This window comes from Mobula birostris, chromosome 3 (genome assembly GCF_030028105.1).
Source record: "Mobula birostris isolate sMobBir1 chromosome 3, sMobBir1.hap1, whole genome shotgun sequence".
Taxonomy (NCBI): domain Eukaryota; kingdom Metazoa; phylum Chordata; class Chondrichthyes; order Myliobatiformes; family Myliobatidae; genus Mobula; species Mobula birostris.
In genome coordinates, this window is record NC_092372.1 from 96416293 (window position 1) to 96440212 (window position 23920).

The 23920-nt window shown below is 50.5% G+C and overlaps 1 protein-coding gene across 1 annotated transcript in view; it reads left to right on the forward strand.

The window, feature by feature from the left end:
- Positions 1-23920, forward strand: part of LOC140195191 (sodium-dependent organic anion transporter-like) — a 57906-nt gene that overhangs the window by 4894 nt on the left and 29092 nt on the right. The window contains exons 2-3 of the mRNA XM_072253109.1: positions 966-1117; positions 7466-7554. Coding sequence (XP_072109210.1) covers positions 966-1117; positions 7466-7554 — 241 coding nt within the window. The remainder of the gene's footprint in view (positions 1-965; positions 1118-7465; positions 7555-23920) is intronic.

Genomic DNA, 23920 nt, shown 5'->3' on the forward strand with positions numbered 1-23920 from the left:
TAGAATGGGAGTTAAAGTCTCCAGTTATTACTGTGTTATACCTGATGCACTTCTAAAATACAGTTAGGTCTTTAAAACATTTAAAAATGTTGTTACTTTTAGCATTGTGTGAAACAGTAGTTCTTTTCCCCCATATGAATTTCCAGGCTGTTTTGTTTCATTTGAAATATTTGCCTAGGCATTTCTTGTCATACGTTCCTATCTTGAAGATTCATGGATGGTGTCATTTCCTCATGTGTCACTGCTCTTGTTCTGCAGGGGAAGTTGGACCATATTGTCCTGGGACTCATGTTCTGGGAATACTTCATGTTTTATCATGACACCAACCTAGGAAACTTAGGAAGCCTACAGGCAATTAAAGTACAATGCTAAACCCTTGAAACTTTATGTTAATGAACTCTCGCGCCAAACAATTGTTAATTTCTAGGAAGCCCTTTGATTTGCATTCCCTCAATCTCAAGATCTCCCCTCCCCTATACCAATGCCGGCCTGATCCCTTTGCTTATGTCCCACCTGTTATAGGCAGTTGTGATTCTTTACCCATCTTTCAAAACCGCATAAGGCGATCTTTTATTCCCTTACTTACTGTACACAAACCCTAACTGCACATAAGAAAACTGTCAAGATCATCTCCAATGAATAATGTGTTCTTGTTTTACAATGAAGTCATTATCTTCAACCTGATCAGGACCATGGGTGAGCTCAGAACCTCATTGTAGGGATCAAGAAAAAGATCAATATTTGGTGTTTTGTAATTTAACCAGTGGATATTCATCATCGTATTTTGGTACAGTGTCATAATTGCCAAAAAGTTCATTTATCTACTGCTTTTCACACTGATGTATCTGTATCATGTATATTTCCTTATGAGCTTAATATAAAGTTTTATGATTATCTTGTGTTATTTGTTTTTAACTGGTTGTGAAGTTTAGTCTGTTTCTTAATAACCACTTTGATTTTTGCAGTATATCCATGACGGTCTTCTCTACAATCCTGGCTACTGGCTTCATGCCTCTGAATGTTTTTATCTACTCACCCGCCTTTAAACAAGCCAATGTTTCTTCTGCCAACAATTGTTCTAGCAACATCAATTTTCAAGAACTTTACAAGAATATAGGTGATTAAATTTATTTGTCTTTTTGTTAGAAATATTAAAATAATGTAAACAAATACAATTCTTAAAGGACTTGGCAGGATAGATGTAAGAATAATGTTTTCACCAGATGCAGTGTCTAGAAACAAAGTTCATAATATCAAGTTAGGGAATTAGCCATTCAGAATGGAGGTGAGAATAAGTTTCTTCACCTTAATGCAAGTGAAACATGGGAGTGGTCTACTCTAGAGAGTTGTGGAGATGCTCTGTTAAGTGTGTTCAAGGCAACAATCAATAGATTTTCTGATTATAAGGGAATTAAAAGAATATGTGCGTAATGCAGTTAAGTATTGCTGATTTCAAAGTTCAGCTGCAATCTTAATATCAGAAAAGAGACAAAAAGTTGAATGGCTTACTCCTGCTTCTATTTTTTGAGCATTTGTTTTGTACCTCAGCAGAGGCCTTTACCTCCATGAACAAATTTTCTTTATGGTTTCTTATCAGCCCACCTTTCCTCCTCAAGCCCTTATCTCGTTCATAGGCCTATAGAATAATGAAAATTCATTTTATGTTTTCTGTCAGTTCTTCTCACGCTCTCCCTTTACCATTCTTGCTTCCCCTTTTAGTTCCCATTAAGGTAGACATCAGTAGATAAGCTATCTCCAGAGATAGAGACAGAGGGATCAAGGAAGGGGAGGGAGGTGTTGGAAATGGACCAGGTAAACTTGAGAGCAGGGTGAAAGTTGGAGGCAAAGTTGATGAAGTCAACGAGTTCAGCATGTGTGCAGGAAGCAGTGCCAATGCAGTCGTCGATGTAGCGAAGGAAAAGTGGGGGACAGATACCAGTATTGGCTTGGAACACGGATTGTTCCACAAAGCCAACAAAAAGGCAGGCATAGCTGGGACCCATACGGGTGCCCATGGCTACACCTTTAGTTTGGAGGAAGTGGGAGGAGCCAAAGGAGAAATTATTAAAGACTAATTCTGCTAGATGGAGGAGAGTGGTGGTAGAGGGGAACTGGTTGGGTCTGGAATCCAAAAAGAAATGGAGAGCTTTGAGACCTTCCTGGTGGGGGATGGAGGTATACAGTGACTGGACATCCATGGTGAAAATAAAGGGTGATTTATACTTCTGCGTCAACTTGATGCCGTAAGTACGGTGTCGCCGTGAACCCTACGCGGATCCCTATGCCGTTGCCTGACGCACACCTCTCCCAAAATGAAACTGTGCGTCGCGGCAACACAGACCGAACAACTGTGATTGGTCCGCTTGGTAGCATCGCATTTCCTCCTACACTGCAGTAGCTTCCCATTGGGCGACTGAAGGGCAGGGAAGGAACTCTGGCTGCAATGCTTTCCAGAAAGCTTTCCGAAATTATGGAGGACACATTTCGCTCTTACGAAAAAAGACACTCGCTATAAACTTGCTTACCCCGAGAAAGACTACCATGACCATAAAGCCTTGCGTGGGCAGGTGTGTGCGCATGCGTGACGTGCCTGAATTGCAGAGCGACGCAGACACACCAACGCACAAGTATAAATGCTCACAACGCGCATAGCCCACTTGTGTAGGTTATGGCATCGAGTTGATGCACAAGTATAAATCAGCCTTTAGATGATGGGGGCCAGGGAACTTGAATTCATTGAAAATATCCAGAGCATGAGAAATGTCATGAACATAGGTAGGAAAGGATTGAACAAGGGGTATAAAACAGTGTCGAGGTATGCAGAAATGAGTTCAGTGGGGCAGGAGCAAGCTGAAACAATGGGTCTACCTGGACAGGCAGGTTTGTGGATCTTGAGTATGAGGTTAGAAACGGGAAGTGCGGGGTGTGGGATGCTGAGCTCGTTGACTTCATCAACTTTTCCTCCAACTTCCAACCTGCCCTCAAATTTACCTGGTCCATTTCCGACACCTCCCTCCCCTTTCTAGACCTTTCTGTCTCTATCTCTGGAGACAGCTTATCTACTGATGTCTACTATAAGCCTACTGACTCTCACAGCTATCTGGACTATTCCTCTTTTCACCCTGTCTCTTGCAAAAATGCCACCCCCTTCTCTCAATTCCTCCATCTCCACCGCATTTGCTCTCAGAATGAGGCTTTTCATTCCAGGACAAAGGAGATGTCTTTCTCTTTTAAAGAAAGGGGCTTCCCTTCCTCCACCATCAACTCTGCCCTCAAACGCATCTCTCCCATTTCACCCACATCTACTCTCACTCCATCCTCCCACCACCCCACTAGGGATAGGGTTCCCCTTGTCCTCACCTACCAACCCACCATCCCACCACCAAGCATATCTTTCCCTCCTCCCCACTTTCTGCTTTCCGCAGGGATCACTCCCTACGCGACTCCCTTGTCCATTCGTCCCCCCCATCCCTCCCCACTGATCTCCCTCCTGGCACTTATCCTTGTAAGTGGAACAAGTGCTACACATGCCCTTACACTTCCTCCCTTACCACCATTCAGGGCCCCAGACAGCCCTTCCAGGTGAGGCGATACTTCACCTGTGAGTCGGCTGGGGTGATATACTGCGTCTGGTGCTCCCGATGTGGCCTTTTATATATTGGTGAGACCCGACGCAGATTGGGAGACTGCTTTGCTGAACACCTACGCTCTGTCCACCAGAGGAAGCAGGATCTCCCTGTGGCCACACATTTTAATTCCACGTCCCATTCCCATTCTGATATGTCTATCCATGGCCTCCTCTACTGTAAAGATGAAGCCACACTCAGGTTGGAGGAACAACACCTTATATTCCGTCTGGGTAGCCTCCAACCTGATGACATGAACATTGACTTCTCTAACTTCCATTACCGCCCCTCCTCCCCTTCTTACCCCACCCCTTATTTATCTGTCTGTTTGTTTGTTTGTTTGTTTATTTATTTATTTATAATTCCTCTCCCCCCCTCCCCCCCCTTTCCCTCTCACAATAACTCCTTGCCTGTTCTCCATCTTCCTCTGGTGCTCCCCTCCCCCTTTCTTTCTCCCTAGGCCTTCCTGTCCCATGATCCTCCCCCTTCTCCAGCCTTGTATCCTTTTTGCCAGTCAACTTCCCAGCTCTTACCTCCATCCCTCCCCCTCCTGTCTTCTCCTATCATTTCGGGTCTCCCCCTCCCCCTCCCACTTTCAAATCTCTTACTATCTCTTTTCTCCGTTAGTCCTGACAAAGGGTCTCGACCCGAAACGTCAACTGTACTTCTTCCTGTAGATGCTGCCTGGCCTGCTGTGTTCCACCGGCACTTTGTGTGTGTTGCTAAGCAAAGAGATTCAGTTCATGATCACTTGGGTAAATTCTCTCCCATGCTCCCCATTCCCTGAAAGTAAAAGCATGTTTGAATTCTAACTTTTTCTCTTCCTGCTGAAAGTTTATTGACCTAAAATGATCTGCACCTGTTCCTGTTTTCATGGATACAACCTGAACTGCTGAGAGTTTCCAGCATCTTCTGTTTTTATTTTCTAATCTCCAATATCTGCATTTTTTTTTGCTTTTTTTCATTGCTATCTAAAAATATACATTGTTTTTTCCATTTTGATGACCTCAGATTACTCCACATGGTACTCCACCTTTCACACTCTCAACCATTCACGTACCCTGCCTTCATGCCTCTGTGGTCTTTCTGCATCCTCCTCACAGCCCAGAGTATTGCCCAGTTATATATCGTCAGCAAACTTTACATCACTTTTCACCAGGGAAGATGATGTTGCCTGAGTCTCGGCACTGGAAGATAGAATTGTGATTTTTGATGGGCTTCAAACTGATAAAGAAGAGATGTATAAAAGCCTGCAGAAATTGCTGGTGGTGATTGTGAATGTAACTTGAAGCTGTAATGAGTGTTTCCCCTTGATTCGCTGCTGGATGCTGACTGACCAGACCGTGTTTGAAGAAAAATGTAATTAATATTGGGAAATCTTGCTCAGATTTCTCCAATTGTTTCTCTGAAGATTTTACGGAAGCAGAATGAGCACTGCACAACCCTATCTTATTGGAGGTCGTGAGGCACCAGAAGAAAAGGTGTGGTTGGTTACAGGGATCTTGGTGAGTGGCCCTTTTGGAGGAGAGGAAGAAGGGACCAGGTGGTTTAAAAGTAGGTTGGTGTTCCACCAATTTCTGAGTTGATCTGTTGATTGATTGGTTGTCTCATGACGACAGTTTCTGGAACCTGTGCGAGAGTGTTTTTAAAAGTGGAAAAGCTGCTGCTGTGGGCAGTTCCACTCTCCTCTCGACCTCAGAAGTCTGGGTCCAGTGGTATGCATAGGCGTCACAAATGGGGTCTTCCTGGGTTGCAGTGGATGACCATGGCTACTTCTGTGCCTTGTCATGGCCTTTGCTGTCCATGAAGTTTTGTGGAACCACCTTCCTGACTCTTAGGTCTCAATGTTGATCTCATCCACCTAGTCTGCCAGAGCTGAGTATGCATGTTAGATCCGATACGGCCTTATCTCACTGGGCTATGAGGCCCACTGACTACCTTCATCTAGTTCAGCACATCTGTTGAAGCGGCGAAGCAGGGTGTGGCTACTGTCACATGCAAACAGCTATTTCTGTGTAGTTTAAAATGTATTATTTTCAATATCCAGTACTCACTGTTTATGAACCCATGGATCTGTCTGTTTTCTGCCTTTTATTTCAACCCGACTGTCTCTGTCCCTTCTCAATGAAGCAAATATTGTGCTGCTTTTTTAAAAAAAAATCTCTAACATCTCACTGCATATCAACAGGTAGATAATCATCTCAGTTTCATTTAAAACCTTTTCATTGCCTCATTATGTTTTAGGCCATAAGACAATAAGAGGTAGGAGCAGAATTAGGCCACTTGGCTCCGAGTCTTCTCCCCCATTTGATCATGGTTGATCCATTTTCTTCTGAACTCTGTTTTCCTGTCTTCTCCCCGTAACCCTTTCATACCCTGACCTATGGAGTATCTATCAACCTCCACCTTAAATACACTGAATGACCTGGCCTCCACAGCTGCATGTGGGAATGAATTTCACAGATTCACCACCCTCTGGCTCAGGAAATTCCTCCTCTTCTCTGTTCTAAAAGGAAATCCCTCTAATCTGAAGCTGTACCCTCCGGTCCTAGACTCCCCCACTATAGGAAACATCCTCTCCATATCCACTCTGAATAGGTCTTTTAGCATTTGATACATTTCAATGATTTGATTAGTTTTGTGTTCTGTAACTCCAAAGCATTAAACTAATCAAAAGAAAATCAAGGGAGCATGAGAGATGCATGTCTTGTTTTGACTTTTTAGAGGGGTGTTCTCTTATGACATGGCAGCATTATGACATTTACCATTAATGTAACTGGTAATGAATTAATTAAACAATGCTTAATCAAACAATATATTTATAATGTTTCTCAAATATTACTGAAATATTAAATACACAACACATCTAACAACTATAACCCAACTTATCCAACATCTACTTTATTAATTGCTCCCTTAGGTCTCCTTGCTCTGTCCGGGGAGAAAACGTTACGTCCACTGCATCTCCTCTGCTACAGTTTCTAGTGCTTTAATGAAATAAAATGTTCACTCTCTTGCCTCTGATGCATCCTCATGTGTTCCAATTTCCTGCCACCGATGTACTCCACACCTTCAGTAGAAGTGTGTGGAGCCCACTTGCAGCTTTTCCTGAAAACTTCTCCTAATTATTGTTTGACTGGAAAAACCCGGAGATGAACATTTTTGCATCTGTGGCCATAGTCACATCACAGATAGAAACCTTAGATTTGCAACCCCTTCTCAGAAGTTTTGCCATGGTAGAGCAAATAGTAAAATTGTGCCTTGTCTCCAGATTAACTGAGGGTTATTCCATGGATAGGAAGTAGTAGTTGAAGCCATAAGACAGAAGAGCGTAATTGGCCCATTTGGCCCATCGAGTCTGCTCCACCATTCAGTCATGGCTGGTCCTTTCCACCCCCCTCAGCTCCACTCCCTGGCTTTCTCCCTTTAAACCATGACACTGTGTGCAATCAAGAAACTGTCAATCTCTGCCTTAAGTGCACCCAACGACCTGGCCTCCTGTGGTAACAAGTTCCACAGATTCACCACCCTTTGGCTAAAGAAATTTCTCACGAGTCTTTGGAACTGTCTCCCTCAAGGGGAAGTGGAAGAGGAGATTTTAAATATTTTTAAGACAGAAATAGATGAACAGCATTGGGGTGAAAGGTGACTACAAGTAAAGGGTACGTAGAATTAAGGCTACAGTTGGATTAGCCATGACCTTATTTAATGGTGAGTAGGCCCAAGGGACTGAGTATATGACCTGCCCCTCCTGCTCCATGCATTCATGTAAAATCAAATTGAAGGGCCATTTCTGGTCATCTGACTGTTGTAAAATCTTACTTTTCCTTCTGAAATAGGTTTTACATTGACTACTTTGATCCTCCCAATAGTATTTGGAATTTTCATTGCATGGAAGTGGCCAAAGCAATCAAGAATTCTTCTAAAGGTGAGTTAATGTCTTCTATTTGTATAAACCCTTCACACAGAATTATTGATATAGGGTATATTTGCTTTGTCAATTGAAGCATGATATATGTAGATATAATCTTTTCTTTCTTAATTTCTTATTATCTCTTTATAACAATAATCCAATGTACACATATTCAATAGTACTTGCCTTTCAATCATTGACAGATCTTGTTTAAGTTGCTCATTGATATGATGTGTATTTAATATTTCAGTAGTATTTGGGTAAAATAGCAAATGTATTTGATAAGCATTCTTTGTTGTGATATAATTCATTACAGGTTGTATGTGAAAGTGTTTGAATGGCATTCATCACTATGCCACCACATCATAAGTGAGAAGCTCACTGAAGTAAAACTAAATTGACACATTTCTCCCAGCTCTTGTGTATCTCTATTAGTTTCTAGAGTCACAAAACATAACATAATGAATACTTAAGAATATAATATTTACTTGTGGAACACCAACTAGGTTTTGCCAATTTGACCATTATTCTTGCCCTCTAACTCCAGTGGCTTAGTCATTTCCTAAAAGGGAGGGTATCAAGGGTAGTAACCTCTGCAATGCAGCCTGAGCCACACACTAGTGAGGGTAAGAAAAGAATGATATGGCAAATGAATGTGTGGTTGAGGAACTGCAGCAGGGGAGAGTGATTCACATTTGTGGATAATGAGGCCACCCTCAGGGTGAGGAGCAACACCTTATATCCTGTTTGGGTACTCTTCAACCTGATGGCATGAATATTGATATCTCCTTCCAGTCAATGAATTCCCCCTGCCCCTTCCTGTATTCCCCACTCTGAACCTTCACCTCTTCTCATCTGCATGTTACTTCCCACTGAGTCCCCTCCTCCTTCCTTTTCTCCTATTGTCCATTCTCTTTTCCTATCAGATTCTTTCTTCACCAGCCCCTGGCCTTTCCCACCCACCTGGCTTCACCTATTATCTTCCACCTAGCCTCTTTCCCCTCCACCCCCATCTTTTTCTCTGGCATCTTCTCCCTTCCTTCTCAGTCATGAAGAAGTATCTTGGCCCGAAACATCAACAGTTGCTCTTTTCCATAGATGTGCCCGACCTGCCGAGTTTCTCCAGTTTCCTGTGTGTGTTACTTTAGATTTCCGGGCATCTGCAGACTTTCTCATGTTTGTGGATCATTGAGTTCACCTCTGGGGAAGGTATAGCCTGTTTAAGAGGAATGGGTTACATCTGAATTTGAGAAGGACCAATACCATTGTGGGCAGATTTGCTCAAACTGTTGTGGAGGGTTTAAACTAGTTTAGTAGGGGGATGGGAACCGGAACGATAGATCAGATGATGGAGCAGTTGGTGTAAAGGGAGTTGCAATGTGTAGATAGACTGTGGTACAATAGGCTGTGGTTAGAGCAAAAATGCAGTGAGTTGGATGGGTTGAAATGTGTTCAATTTAATGTGAGAAGTATCAGGGACAATGGTGATAAACTTGGAGCGTGGATCAGTACATGAAACTATGATATTGTGACACAGACTTTGCTGTCACGAGATCAGGAATGGTTCCAGTTGTTTCAGGATTTAGAAGTTTCAAAACAGACAGGGGGTGAAGTAAAAGAGTTTTTAATATATAGATAAATTGGGAAAATCAGTTTGGGGCTGGATCCCAAGAAAGAGAATTTGTAGAATATTTATGAGATGATTTTATAGAGCAGCTTGTGCTTGAGCCCACTAGGGAAAAGGTAATTGTGGATTGGGTGCTGTGTAATGAACCAGATTTTATTAGGGAGCTTAGGGTAAAGGAACCCTTCAGAGGCAGTGGTCATAATATGATAAAATTTATCCTGTAGCTTAAGAGGGAGAAGATGAAATCAGATGTATCAGTACAGGTATTACATCTGAGTAAAAGGAATTACTGTTGGTAGCGGACCCAAATGCAAGACACAGACACTGACGTACAAAGAACAGGACTTGACTAGAGTAGGGACGTGACAGGATACAGACAAGGAGCAGGGACAAGAACGCAGACAAGGGCTTGGACCCCGAGCCAGAGACTGGACAAGGACCCAGAACCTGGGTCTTGCCTCGGGCTCAGGCCCCAGAACCAGGCATGGACATGACATGATTGCAGAACTGGAGGCTGGGGCCTTGAAGCTTGAGGCTTGGAGACAGGCTTGTAGTCTTGGGTCTAGAGACCCGAGCTCAGAGACGGGCTGGGGCCTTGGGACTAGAGGCCCGAGCTCGGAGATGTGCTGGGGCCTTGGGTCTAGAGGCCCGAGCTCCGAGACTGGCTGGGGCCTTGGGTCTTGAGGCCTGCAGGCTGGGGCCTTGGGTCTTGGGTCTAGGCTACTTCGAGGCAAGGGTATGGACTCCGAGCCAGAGACTGGGCAAGGACCCAGAACCTGGGACTTGACTCGGGCTCGGACTCCAGAACTAAGCGAGGATAAGACAAGGCTACAGGACTTGGGTGTGGAACTCCTGGGTAGGGCGAGACACAAGGACAGGTAAAGGCACATGGACAGTACTCGGATAGGACTGGACAAGGGCCTTCAGGAGCATGGAGCCTTGGACTAGAAGAGACTGGAGGATGGAACACAGAGCCAGGACCCCTCCTTGGGAACAGGACGTAGGGCCGGGACTCATACGCAGAACACTGAACATGAAGAGACAGATCCCAACACTAGGTGGCGGCAAATGGCCGGACCCACCTAGTGAAGGTGAGGACACAGAGACAGATCCCAACACTAGGTGGCAGCAAACGGCCAGACCCACCTAATGAAGGCGTGGACACAGAGACAGATCCCAACACTAGGTAGCAGCAAATGGCCGGACCTACCTAGTGAAGGTGTGGACACAGAGAGACAATTCCACACAACGAAAGACAGTTCCTTATCTTGACCTAAAAAGGCTCCTGACTTGCTCTGGCGTTAATACTTCAGTGATACAGGTGGGGTATCCAGGCTAGGTGAGCAGGCAGAGAGTCAGGCAATGGGAGGAAAAGACAGGGAGGGGAACAGGACAGTCCAGCAGGGAATCCCTGGTTTGCAGAGGTATTTATGTCTCAACCCCAAAATGAGAAACATGTGCCCACAACAGAAACTGGGGAAAACCAGAAACCCCGGAACAAGGAACCATGGACCAGACCTTGAACCAGAACACAGACTTCACGGACTGGACTATGACAATTACAGAGGCATAGAGAGGAACTGGCCAAAGCTGATTGAAAGGGGACACTAGCAGGGATGATGGCAGAACAGCAATGGCAGGACTTTCTGGGAGCAATTGGAAGGCACAGGAAAGATGTATCCCAAAGAAGTAGTATTTTGAAGGAAAAACGATGTAACCAAAGCTGACAAGGGACATCAAAGACAGCATAAAAGAGAAAGAGAGGGACATATAATACGGCCAAAGTCAGTGGGAAGTTAGAGGATTGGGAAGCTTTTAAAAACCAACAGAAGGCAAAGAAAAAAATGTAAGGAGAGAAAAGATGAACTATGAAGGTAAGCTATCCAATAATATTGAAGGATAAAAACAATTTTTCAGATATGTAGAGTAAAAGAGAGCTGAGAGTGGATATTGGACTGCTGGAGAAATAATAATGAGGGGAGGGGAGCAAGGATATAGTGGATGAAAGTAAGTATTTTGTATCAGTCTTCACTGTGGATGACACTGGCAGTATGCCAGAAATTCGAGAGTCAGGGAAAAAGGGAGTGTTGTTGCTATTACTATGGGGAAGATGCATGGGAAACTGAAAGGCCTGAAGGTAGATAAGTCACCGGGACCAGATGGACTACACCCCAGGGTTCTGAAAGGGGTAGCTGAAGAGATTGTGGAGGCATTAGTAATGATCGTTCAAAAATTAGTAGATTCTGGAATGGTCCTGGAGGACTGGAAAATTGCAAATGATACTCCACTCTTCAAGAATGGAGAGAGGCAGAAGAAAGGAAATTATAGACCATTTAGCCTCACCTTAGTGGTTTAGAAGATGTTGGAGTCCATTATTAAGGGTGAGGATACAGGATACTTGGAAGCACATAATAAAGTAGGCCAAAGTCAACATGGTTTCCTTGAGGGGAAACCTTGCCTGACAAATCTGCTGGAATTCTTTTGAGGAAATGACGGGCAGATATATAAAGGATAGTTAGTGGATGTTGTTTACTTAGATTTTCAGAAGACCTTTGACAAGATGGGGCATTAGGAGGTTTTAGATAAGATCCATGGTCAAAGGGAAGATACTAGCATGGATAGAAGATTGGCTGACTGACAAGAGGCTAAGAAAGTGACTAAAGGGGGCCTTTACTGGTTGGTTTCCACAGCATTTGGATATAGATATTATCTTCCTTGACAGTTTATTCAGTCCTTTGGCATGCCATGACTTCAGCACTTTCAATTTCTTAATACTGATAAGATCCAAGTATCAACAAACCACTCCCTGGTGAATATAGCTGAGAAGTGGTCATTTAGGCTATTGCCAACTTTCCCTGTTTCCACGCATTACTCTTTTGGTCTCTAAGAGAACCCACATGCCCCTGATATACATATAGAATGTCTTAATTAAGGATGGTTTATGGTGCTTTGCTACCCCCCTAATTAGTTTCCTAAGTTTTCTCCTACACCTGTCATATTCCTCAGAGACTCACTCAATTCCAATTGTCTGTCATGGTGCGTGCTGGCAGGCAAATGTAGAGCAAAGGCAGGCTCTCCACGTCATGGTAGTCACTGGCACCCACTCAATCCAGGTGCGGTGGATGACAGCCTCAGTCACTAACAACGACTTGACCCGGAATGGAGGAAGGCAAATTCTGGAGCACAATGAAAGTGCCTTTAAAATAATTATTGAACGTGGGAAACATGTCCTGGTCACAATCAATCCGACAAATCCAAACTGAAACCAGCTGGGCTAAATGACTTAAACAATTAGTAAACACAGATGCTGGAGAAACCCTGTAGACCGACACTCTGCAGCAAACCACAGAGGCCTATAGCGCCTCCCTAAGGCTGACGAGCCCTGGGGAACTGGAGCTAGGGTTGGGAAAAACCCAGCCTAGACTTGATGCTTTCAGTCCAGGGCTGGGAAAAGCCAGCATAGACCAGATGCTTTCGAACCAGGGATTGGAAAAGTCCAAGGCGGATCTGATGTTCTTGAGACTGTGCTGAGAAAAAACATGCGGCCACATAATGCTTGAGCTAGGGCTGGGAAAGGCCCAGGCAAACCCAATGCTCTGGAGCCAGAGTTGGGAAAAATTCAGTGTAGATCTGATGTGCTCGAGCCAGGGTTGGGAAAAATTCAGCGTAGACCTGATGCTCTTAAGCCAGGGCTGGGTAAAGCCCAGGGCGGATCTAATGCCCTTGAGCCAGGGATAGAAAAAATCTGGGGCAGATCGGATGCTCTTGAGCCAGGACTGGGAAAAGCCCAGGGCAGATCGGATGCTCTTGAGCCAGGACTGGGAAAAGCCCAGGGCAGATTGGATGCTCTAGGACCAGGACAGGGAAAAGCCCAGGGCAGCTCTGATGCTCTAGAGCCAGGACTGGGAAAAGCCCAGGGCAGAGCTGATGCTCTTGATCCAGGGCTGAGAAAAGCCCAGGGCAGATCTGATGCTCTTGAGCCAGGACTAGGAAAAGCCCAGGGCAGATCAGATGCTCTTGAGCCAGGGCTGGGAAAAGCCCAGGGCAGATCGGATGCTCCAGGGCCAGGACTGGGAAAAGCCCAGGGCAGATCGGATGCTCTTAAGCCAGGGCTGGGAAAAGCCCAGGGCAGATCGGATACTCTTGAGCCAGGACTGGGAAAAGCCCAGGGCAGATCGAATGCTCTTGAGCCAGGACTGGGAAAACCCCAGGGCAGATCGGATGCTCCAGATCCAGGACTGGGAAAAGCCCAGGGCAGATCTGATGCTCTTGATCCAGGGCTGAGAAAAGCCCAGGGCAGATTGGATGCTCTTGAGCCAGGGCTGGGAAAAGCCCAGGGAAGATCGGATGCTCTTGAGCTAGAACTGGGAAAAGCCCAGGGCAGATCTGATGCTCTTGAGCCAGGACTGGGAAAAGCACAGGGCAGATCTGATGCTCTTGAGCCAGGACTGGGAAAAGCCCAGGGCAGATCGGATGCTCTTGAGCCAGGACTGGGTAAAGCCCAGGGCAGATCGGATGCTCTAGAGCCAGGGCTGGGAAAAGCCCAGGGCAGCTCTGATGCTCTAGAGTCAGGACTGGGAAAAGCCCAGGGCAGATCGGATGCTCTAGGGTCAGGACTGGGAAAAGCCCAGGGCAGATCGGATGCTCTTGAGCCAGGGCTGGGAAAAGCCCAGGGCAGATCGGATGCTCCAGGGCCAGGACTGGGAAAAGCCCAGGGCAGATCGGATGTTCTTAAGCCAGGGCTGGGAAAAGCCCAGGGCAGATCGGATGCTCTAGGGCCAGGATGGGAAAAGTCCAGGGCAGATCTGATGCTCTTGAGCCAGGGCTGGAAAAAGCCCAGGGCAGATCAGATGCTCTATAGCCAGGACTGGGAAAAGCCCAGGGCAGATCGGATGCTCTTGAGCCAGGACTGGGAAAAGCCCAGGGCAGATCGGATGCTCTAGAGCCAGGGCCGGGAAAAGCCCAGGGCAGATCTGATGCTCTAGAGTCAGGACTGGGAAAAGCCCAGGGCAGATCGGATGCTCTAGAGCCAGGACTGGGAAAAGCCCAGGGCAGATCAGATGCTCTTGAGCCAGGACTGGGAAAAGCCCAGGGCAGATCGGATGCTCTAGAGCCAGGACTGGGAAAAGCCCAGGGCAGATCTGATGCTCTTCAGCCAGGACTGGGAAAAGCCCAGGGCAGATCGGATGCTCCAGGGCCAGGACTGGGAAAAGCCCAGGGCAGATCGGATGCTTTTGAGCCAGGACTGGAAAAAGCCCAGAGGAGATCGGATGCTCTTGAGCCAGGGCTGGGAAAAGCCCAGGGAAGATCGGATGCTCTAGGGCCAGGACTGGGAAAAGCCCAGGGCAGATCGGATGCTCTTGAGCCAGGACTGGGAAAAGCCCAGGGCAGATCGGATGCTCTAGAGCCAGGGCTGGGAAAAGCCCAGAGCAGATCTGATGCTCTTAAGCCAGGGCTGGGAAAAGCCCAGGGCAGATCGGATGCTCTTGAGCCAGGACTGGGAAAAGCCCAGGGCAGATCGAATGCTCTTGAGCCAGGACTGGGAAAACCCCAGGGCAGATCGGATGCTCTAGATCCAGGACTGGGAAAAGCCCAGGGCAGATCTGATGCTCTTCATGCAGGGCTGAGAAAAGCCCAGGGCAGATTGGATGCTCTTGAGCCAGGGCTGGGAAAAGCCCAGGGAAGATCGGATGCTCTTGAGCTAGAACTGGGAAAAGCCCAGGGAAGATCAGATGCTCTTGAGCTAGAACTGGGAAAAGCCCAGGGCAGATCGGATGCTCCAGGGCCAGGACTGGGAAAAGCCCAGGGCAGATCGGATGCTCTTGAGCCAGGACTGGGAAAAGCCCAGGGGAGATCGGATGCTCTTGAGCCAGGGCTGGGAAAAGCCCAGGGAAGATCGGATGCTCTAGGGCCAGGACTGGGAAAAGCCCAGGGCAGATCGGATGCTCTTGAGCCAGGACTGGGAAAAGCCCAGGGCAGATCGGATGCTCTAGAGCCAGGGCCGGGAAAAGCCCAGGGCAGATCTGATGCTCTAGAGTCAGGACTGGGAAAACCCAGGGCAGATCAGATGCTCTAGAGCCAGGACTGGGAAAAACCCAGGGCAGATCAGATGCTCTTGAGCCAGGACTGGGAAAAGCCCAGGGCAGATCGGATGCTCTAGAGCCAGGACTGGGAAAAACCCGGGGCAGATCGGATGCTCTAGGGCCAGGATGGGAAAAGTCCAGGGCAGATCTGATGCTCTTGAGCCAGGGCTGGAAAAGCCCAGGGCAGATCAGATGCTCTAGAGCCAGGACTGGGAAAAGCCAGGGCAGATCTGATGCTCTAGAGTCAGGACTGGGAAAAGCCCAGGGCAGATCGGATGCTCTAGAGCCAGGACTGCGAAAAGCCCAGGGCAGATCAGATGCTCTTGAGCCAGGACTGGGAAAAGCCCAGGGCAGATCGGATGCTCTAGAGCCAGGACTGGGAAAAGCCCAGGGCAGATCTGATGCTCTTGAGCCAGGGCTGAGAAAAGCCCAGGGCAGATTGGATGCTCTTGAGCCAGGGCTGGGAAAAGCCCAGGGAAGATCAGATGCTCTTGAGCTAGAACTGGGAAAAGCCCAGGGCAGATCTGATGCTCTTCAGCCAGGACTGGGAAAAGCCCAGGACAGATCGGATGCTCCAGGGCCAGGACTGGGAAAAGCCCAGGGCAGATCGGATGCTCTTGAGCCAGGGCTGGGAAAAGCCCAGGGAAGATCGGATGCTCTAGGGCCAGGACTGGGAAAAGCTCAGGGCAGATCGGATGCTCTTGAGCCAGGACTGGGAAAAGCCCAGGGCAGATCGGATGCTCTTGAGCCAGGGCTGGGAAAAGCCCAGGGCAGATCGGATGCTCCAGGGCCAGGACTGGGAAAAGCCCAGGGCAGATCGGATGCTCTTGAGCCAGGAATGGGAAAAGCCCAGGGCAGATCGGATGCTCTAGGGCCAGGACTGGGAAAAGTCCAGGGCAGATCGGATGCTCTTGAGCCAGGACTGGGAAAAGCCCAGGGCAGATCGGATGCTCTTGAGCCAGGGCTGGGAAAAGCCCAGGGCAGATCGGATGCTCCAGGGCCAGGACTGGGAAAAGCCCAGGGCAGATCGGATGCTCTTGAGCCAGGAATGGGAAAAGCCAGCGGCAGATCGGATGCTCTAGGGCAAGGACTGGGAAAAGTCCAGGGCAGATCTGATGCTCTTGAGCCAGGACTGGGAAAAGCCCAGGGCAGATCAGATGCTCTTGAGCCAGGACTGGGAAAAGCCCAGTGAAGATCGGATGCTCTTGAGCTAGAACTGGGAAAAGCCCAGGGAAGATCAGATGCTCTTGAGCTAGAACTGGGAAAAGCCCAGGGCAGATCTGATGCTCTTCAGCCAGGACTGGGAAAAGCCCAGGGCAGATCGGATGCTCTTGAGCCAGGACTGTGGAAACCCCAGGGCAGATCGGATGCTCTAGATCCAGGACTGGGAAAAGCCCAGGGCAGATCTGATGCTCTTGATCCAGGGCTGAGAAAAGCCCAGGGCAGATTGGATGCTCTTGAGCCAGGGCTGGGAAAAGCCCAGGGAAGATCGGATGCTCTTGAGCTAGAACTGGGAAAAGCCCAGGGCAGATCTGATGCTCTTGAGCCAGGACTGGGAAAAGCACAGGGCAGATCTGATGCTCTTGAGCCAGGACTGGGAAAAGCCCAGGGGAGATCGGATGCTCTTGAGCCAGGATTGGGAAAAGCCCAGGGAAGATCGGATGCTCTAGGGCCAGGACTCGGAAAAGCCCAGGGCAGATCGGATGCTCTTGAGCCAGGACTTGGAAAAGCCCAGGGCAGATCGGATGCTCTAGAGCCAGGGCTGGGAAAAGCCCAGGGCAGCTCTGATGCTCTAGAGTCAGGACTGGGAAAAGCCCAGGGCAGATCGGATGCTCTAGGGTCAGGACTGGGAAAAGCCCAGGGCAGATCGGATGCTCTTGAGCCAGGACTGGGAAAAGCCCAGGGCAGATCTGATGCTCTTGAGCCAGGACTTGGAAAAGCCCAGGGCAGATCTGATGCTCTTGAGCCAGGACTGGGAAAAGCCCAGGGCAGATTGGATGCTCCAGGGCCAGGACTGGGAAAAGCCCAGGGCAGATCGGATGTTCTTAAGCCAGGGCTGGGAAAAGCCCAGGGCAGATCGGATGCTCTTGAGCCAGGACTGGGAAAAGCCCAGGGCAGATCGGATGCTCTAGGGCCAGGATGGGAAAAGTCCAGGGCAGATCTGATGCTCTTGAGCCAGGGCTGGAAAAAGCCCAGGGCAGATCAGATGCTCTAGAGCCAGGACTGGGAAAAGCCCAGGGCAGATCGGATGCTCTTGAGCCAGGACTGGGAAAAGCCCAGGGCAGATCTGATGCTCTAGAGTCAGGACTGGGAAAAGCCCAGGGCAGATCGGATGCTCTAGAGCCAGGACTGCGAAAAGCCCAGGGCAGATCAGATGCTCTTGAGCCAGGACTGGGAAAAGCCCAGGGCAGATCGGATGCTCTAGAGCCAGGACTGGGAAAAGCCCAGGGCAGATTGGATGCTCTTGAGCCAGGGCTGGGAAAAGCCCAGGGAAGATCAGATGCTCTTGAGCTAGAACTGGGAAAAGCCCAGGGCAGATCTGATGCTCTTCAGCCAGGACTGGGAAAAGCCCAGGGCAGATCGGATGCTCCAGGGCCAGGACTGGGAAAAGCCCAGGGCAGATCGGATGCTCTAGAGCCAGGACTGGGAAAAGCCCAGGGGAGATCGGATGCTCTTGAGCCAGGACTGGGAAAAGCCCAGGGCAGATCGGATGCTCTTGAGCCAGGGCTGGGAAAAGCCCAGGGCAGATCTGATGCTCTTCAGCCAGGACTGGGAAAAGCCCAGGGCAGATCTGATGCTCTAGAGCCAGGACTGGGAAAAGCCCAGGGCAGATCTGATGCTCTTGATCCAGGGCTGATAAAAGCCCAGGGCAGATTGGATGCTCTTGAGCCAGGGCTGGGAAAAGCCCACGGAAGATCGGATGCTCTTGAGCTAGAACTGGGAAAAGCCCAGGGCAGATCTGATGCTCTTGAGCCAGGACTGGGAAAAGCACAGGGCAGATCGGATGCTCTTGAGCCAGGACTGGGAAAAGCCCAGGGCAGATCGGATGCTCTTGAGCCAGGGCTGGGAAAAGCCCAGGGCAGATCGGATGCTCCAGGGCCAGGACTGGGAAAAGCCCAGGGCAGATCGGATGCTCTTGAGCCAGGAATGGGAAAAGCCAGGGGCAGATCGGATGCTCTAGGGCAAGGACTGGGAAAAGTCCAGGGCAGATCTGATGCTCTTGAGCCAGGACTGGGAAAAGCCCAGGGCAGATCAGATGCTCTTGAGCCAGGACTGGGAAAAGCCCAGTGAAGATCGGATGCTCTTGAGCTAGAACTGGGAAAAGCCCAGGGAAGATCAGATGCTCTTGAGCTAGAACTGGGAAAAGCCCAGGGCAGATCTGATGCTCTTCAGCCAGGACTGGGAAAAGCCCAGGGCAGATCGGATGCTCTTGAGCCAGGACTGGGGAAACCCCAGGGCAGATCGGATGCTCTAGATCCAGGACTGGGAAAAGCCCAGGGCAGATCTGATGCTCTTGATCCAGGGCTGAGAAAAGCCCAGGGCAGATTGGATGCTCTTGAGCCAGGGCTGGGAAAAGCCCAGAGAAGATCGGATGCTCTTGAGCCAGGACTGGGAAAAGCCCAGGGGAGATCGGATGCTCTAGGGCCAGGACTGGGAAAAGCCCAGGGCAGATCGGGTGCTCTAGAGCCAGGGCTGGGAAAAGCCCAGGGCAGCTCTGATGCTCTAGAGTCAGGACTGGGAAAAGCCCAGGGCAGATCGGATGCTCTAGGGTCAGGACTGGGAAAAGCCCAGGGCAGATCGGATGCTCTTGAGCCAGGACTGGGAAAAGCCCAGGGCAGATCGGATGCTCTAGAGCCAGGGCTGGGAAAAGCCCAGGGCAGCTCTGATGCTCTAGAGTCAGGACTGGGAAAAGCCCAGGGCAGATCGGATGCTCTAGGGTCAGGACTGGGAAAAGCCCAGGGCAGATCGGATGCTCTTGAGCCAGGACTGGGAAAAGCCCAGGGCAGATCGGATGCTCTTGAGCCAGGACTGGGAAAAGCCCAGGGCAGATTGGATGTTCCAGGGCCAGGACTGGGAAAAGCCCAGGGCAGATCGGATGTTCTTAAGCCAGGGCTGGGAAAAGCCCAGGGCAGATCGGATGCTCTTGAGCCAGGACTGGGAAAAGCCCAGGGCAGATCGGATGCTCTAGGGCCAGGATGGGAAAAGTCCAGGGCAGATCTGATGCTCTTGAGCCAGGGCTGGAAAAAGCCCAGGGCAGATCAGATGCTCTAGAGCCAGGACTGGGAAAAGCCCAGGGCAGATCGGATGCTCTTGAGCCAGGACTGGGAAAAGCCCAGGGCAGATCTGATGCTCTAGAGTCAGGACTGGGAAAAGCCCAGGGCAGATCGGATGCTCTAGAGCCAGGACTGCGAAAAGCCCAGGGCAGATCAGATGCTCTTGAGCCAGGACTGGGAAAAGCCCAGGGCAGATCGGATGCTCTAGAACCAGGACTGGGAAAAGCCCAGGGCAGATTGGATGCTCTTGAGCCAGGGCTGGGAAAAGCCCAGGGAAGATCAGATGCTCTTGAGCTAGAACTGGGAAAAGCCCAGGGCAGATCTGATGCTCTTCAGCCAGGACTGGGAAAAGCCCAGGGCAGATCGGATGCTCCAGGGCCAGGACTGGGAAAAGCCCAGGGCAGATCGGATGCTCTAGAGCCAGGACTGGGAAAAGCCCAGGGGAGATCGGATGCTCTTGAGCCAGGACTGGGAAAAGCCCAGGGCAGATCGGATGCTCTTGAGCCAGGGCTGGGAAAAGCCCAGGGCAGATCTGATGCTCTTCAGCCAGGACTGGGAAAAGCCCAGGGCAGATCTGATGCTCTAGAGCCAGGACTGGGAAAAGCCCAGGGCAGATCTGATGCTCTTGATCCAGGGCTGATAAAAGCCCAGGGCAGATTGGATGCTCTTGAGCCAGGGCTGGGAAAAGCCCAGGGCAGATCGGATGCTCTTGAGCCAGGACTGGGAAAAGCCCAGGGCAGATCGGATGCTCTAGGGCCAGGATGGGAAAAGTCCAGGGCAGATCTGATGCTCTTGAGCCAGGGCTGGAAAAAGCCCAGGGCAGATCAGATGCTCTAGAGCCAGGACTGGGAAAAGCCCAGGGCAGATCGGATGCTCTTGAGCCAGGACTGGGAAAAGCCCAGGGCAGATCTGATGCTCTAGAGTCAGGACTGGGAAAAGCCCAGGGCAGATCGGATGCTCTAGAGCCAGGACTGCGAAAAGCCCAGGGCAGATCAGATGCTCTTGAGCCAGGACTGGGAAAAGCCCAGGGCAGATCGGATGCTCTAGAGCCAGGACTGGGAAAAGCCCAGGGCAGATTGGATGCTCTTGAGCCAGGGCTGGGAAAAGCCCAGGGAAGATCAGATGCTCTTGAGCTAGAACTGGGAAAAGCCCAGGGCAGATCTGATGCTCTTCAGCCAGGACTGGGAAAAGCCCAGGGCAGATCGGATGCTCCAGGGCCAGGACTGGGAAAAGCCCAGGGCAGATCGGATGCTCTTGAGCCAGGACTGGGAAAAGCCCAGGGCAGATCTGATGCTCTAGAGTCAGGACTGGGAAAAGCCCAGGGCAGATCGGATGCTCTAGAGCCAGGACTGCGAAAAGCCCAGGGCAGATCAGATGCTCTTGAGCCAGGACTGGGAAAAGCCCAGGGCAGATCGGATGCTCTAGAGCCAGGACTGGGAAAAGCCCAGGGCAGATTGGATGCTCTTGAGCCAGGGCTGGGAAAAGCCCAGGGAAGATCAGATGCTCTTGAGCTAGAACTGGGAAAAGCACAGGGCAGATCTGATGCTCTTCAGCCAGGACTGGGAAAAGCCCAGGGCAGATCGGATGCTCCAGGGCCAGGACTGGGAAAAGCCCAGGGCAGATCGGATGCTCTAGAGCCAGGACTGGGAAAAGCCCAGGGGAGATCGGATGCTCTTGAGCCAGGACTGGGAAAAGCCCAGGGCAGATCGGATGCTCTTGAGCCAGGGCTGGGAAAAGCCCAGGGCAGATCTGATGCTCTTCAGCCAGGACTGGGAAAAGCCCAGGGCAGATCTGATGCTCTAGAGCCAGGACTGGGAAAAGCCCAGGGCAGATCTGATGCTCTTGATCCAGGGCTGATAAAAGCCCAGGGCAGATTGGATGCTCTTGAGCCAGGGCTGGGAAAAGCCCAGGGCAGATCGGATGCTCTTGAGCCAGGACTGGGAAAAGCCCAGGGCAGATCGGATGCTCTAGGGCCAGGATGGGAAAAGTCCAGGGCAGATCTGATGCTCTTGAGCCAGGGCTGGGAAAAGCCCAGGGCAGATCTGATGCTCTTCAGCCAGGACTGGGAAAAGCCCAGGGCAGATCTGATGCTCTAGAGCCAGGACTGGGAAAAGCCCAGGGCAGATCTGATGCTCTTGATCCAGGGCTGATAAAAGCCCAGGGCAGATTGGATGCTCTTGAGCCAGGGCTGGGAAAAGCCCAGGGCAGATCGGATGCTCTTGAGCCAGGACTGGGAAAAGCCCAGGGCAGATCGGATGCTCTAGGGCCAGGATGGGAAAAGTCCAGGGCAGATCTGATGCTCTTGAGCCAGGGCTGGAAAAAGCCCAGGGCAGATCGGATGCTCTTGAGCCAGGGCTGGGAAAAGCCCAGGGCAGATCGGATGCTCCAGGGCCAGGACTGGGAAAAGCCCAGGGCAGATCGGATGCTCTTGAGCCAGGAATGGGAAAAGCCAGGGGCAGATCGGATGCTCTAGGGCAAGGACTGGGAAAAGTCCAGGGCAGATCTGATGCTCTTGAGCCAGGACTGGGAAAAGCCCAGGGCAGATCAGATGCTCTTGAGCCAGGACTGGGAAAAGCCCAGTGAAGATCGGATGCTCTTGAGCTAGAACTGGGAAAAGCCCAGGGAAGATCAGATGCTCTTGAGCTAGAACTGGGAAAAGCCCAGGGCAGATCTGATGCTCTTCAGCCAGGACTGGGAAAAGCCCAGGGCAGATCGGATGCTCTTGAGCCAGGACTGGGGAAACCCCAGGGCAGATCGGATGCTCTAGATCCAGGACTGGGAAAAGCCCAGGGCAGATCTGATGCTCTTGATCCAGGGCTGAGAAAAGCCCAGGGCAGATTGGATGCTCTTGAGCCAGGGCTGGGAAAAGCCCAGAGAAGATCGGATGCTCTTGAGCCAGGACTGGGAAAAGCCCAGGGGAGATCGGATGCTCTAGGGCCAGGACTGGGAAAAGCCCAGGGCAGATCGGGTGCTCTAGAGCCAGGGCTGGGAAAAGCCCAGGGCAGCTCTGATGCTCTAGAGTCAGGACTGGGAAAAGCCCAGGGCAGATCGGATGCTCTAGGGTCAGGACTGGGAAAAGCCCAGGGCAGATCGGATGCTCTTGAGCCAGGACTGGGAAAAGCCCAGGGCAGATCGGATGCTCTAGAGCCAGGGCTGGGAAAAGCCCAGGGCAGCTCTGATGCTCTAGAGTCAGGACTGGGAAAAGCCCAGGGCAGATCGGATGCTCTAGGGTCAGGACTGGGAAAAGCCCAGGGCAGATCGGATGCTCTTGAGCCAGGACTGGGAAAAGCCCAGGGCAGATCGGATGCTCTTGAGCCAGGACTGGGAAAAGCCCAGGGCAGATTGGATGTTCCAGGGCCAGGACTGGGAAAAGCCCAGGGCAGATCGGATGTTCTTAAGCCAGGGCTGGGAAAAGCCCAGGGCAGATCGGATGCTCTTGAGCCAGGACTGGGAAAAGCCCAGGGCAGATCGGATGCTCTAGGGCCAGGATGGGAAAAGTCCAGGGCAGATCTGATGCTCTTGAGCCAGGGCTGGAAAAAGCCCAGGGCAGATCAGATGCTCTAGAGCCAGGACTGGGAAAAGCCCAGGGCAGATCGGATGCTCTTGAGCCAGGACTGGGAAAAGCCCAGGGCAGATCTGATGCTCTAGAGTCAGGACTGGGAAAAGCCCAGGGCAGATCGGATGCTCTAGAGCCAGGACTGCGAAAAGCCCAGGGCAGATCAGATGCTCTTGAGCCAGGACTGGGAAAAGCCCAGGGCAGATCGGATGCTCTAGAACCAGGACTGGGAAAAGCCCAGGGCAGATTGGATGCTCTTGAGCCAGGGCTGGGAAAAGCCCAGGGAAGATCAGATGCTCTTGAGCTAGAACTGGGAAAAGCCCAGGGCAGATCTGATGCTCTTCAGCCAGGACTGGGAAAAGCCCAGGGCAGATCGGATGCTCCAGGGCCAGGACTGGGAAAAGCCCAGGGCAGATCGGATGCTCTAGAGCCAGGACTGGGAAAAGCCCAGGGGAGATCGGATGCTCTTGAGCCAGGACTGGGAAAAGCCCAGGGCAGATCGGATGCTCTTGAGCCAGGGCTGGGAAAAGCCCAGGGCAGATCTGATGCTCTTCAGCCAGGACTGGGAAAAGCCCAGGGCAGATCTGATGCTCTAGAGCCAGGACTGGGAAAAGCCCAGGGCAGATCTGATGCTCTTGATCCAGGGCTGATAAAAGCCCAGGGCAGATTGGATGCTCTTGAGCCAGGGCTGGGAAAAGCCCAGGGCAGATCGGATGCTCTTGAGCCAGGACTGGGAAAAGCCCAGGGCAGATCGGATGCTCTAGGGCCAGGATGGGAAAAGTCCAGGGCAGATCTGATGCTCTTGAGCCAGGGCTGGAAAAAGCCCAGGGCAGATCAGATG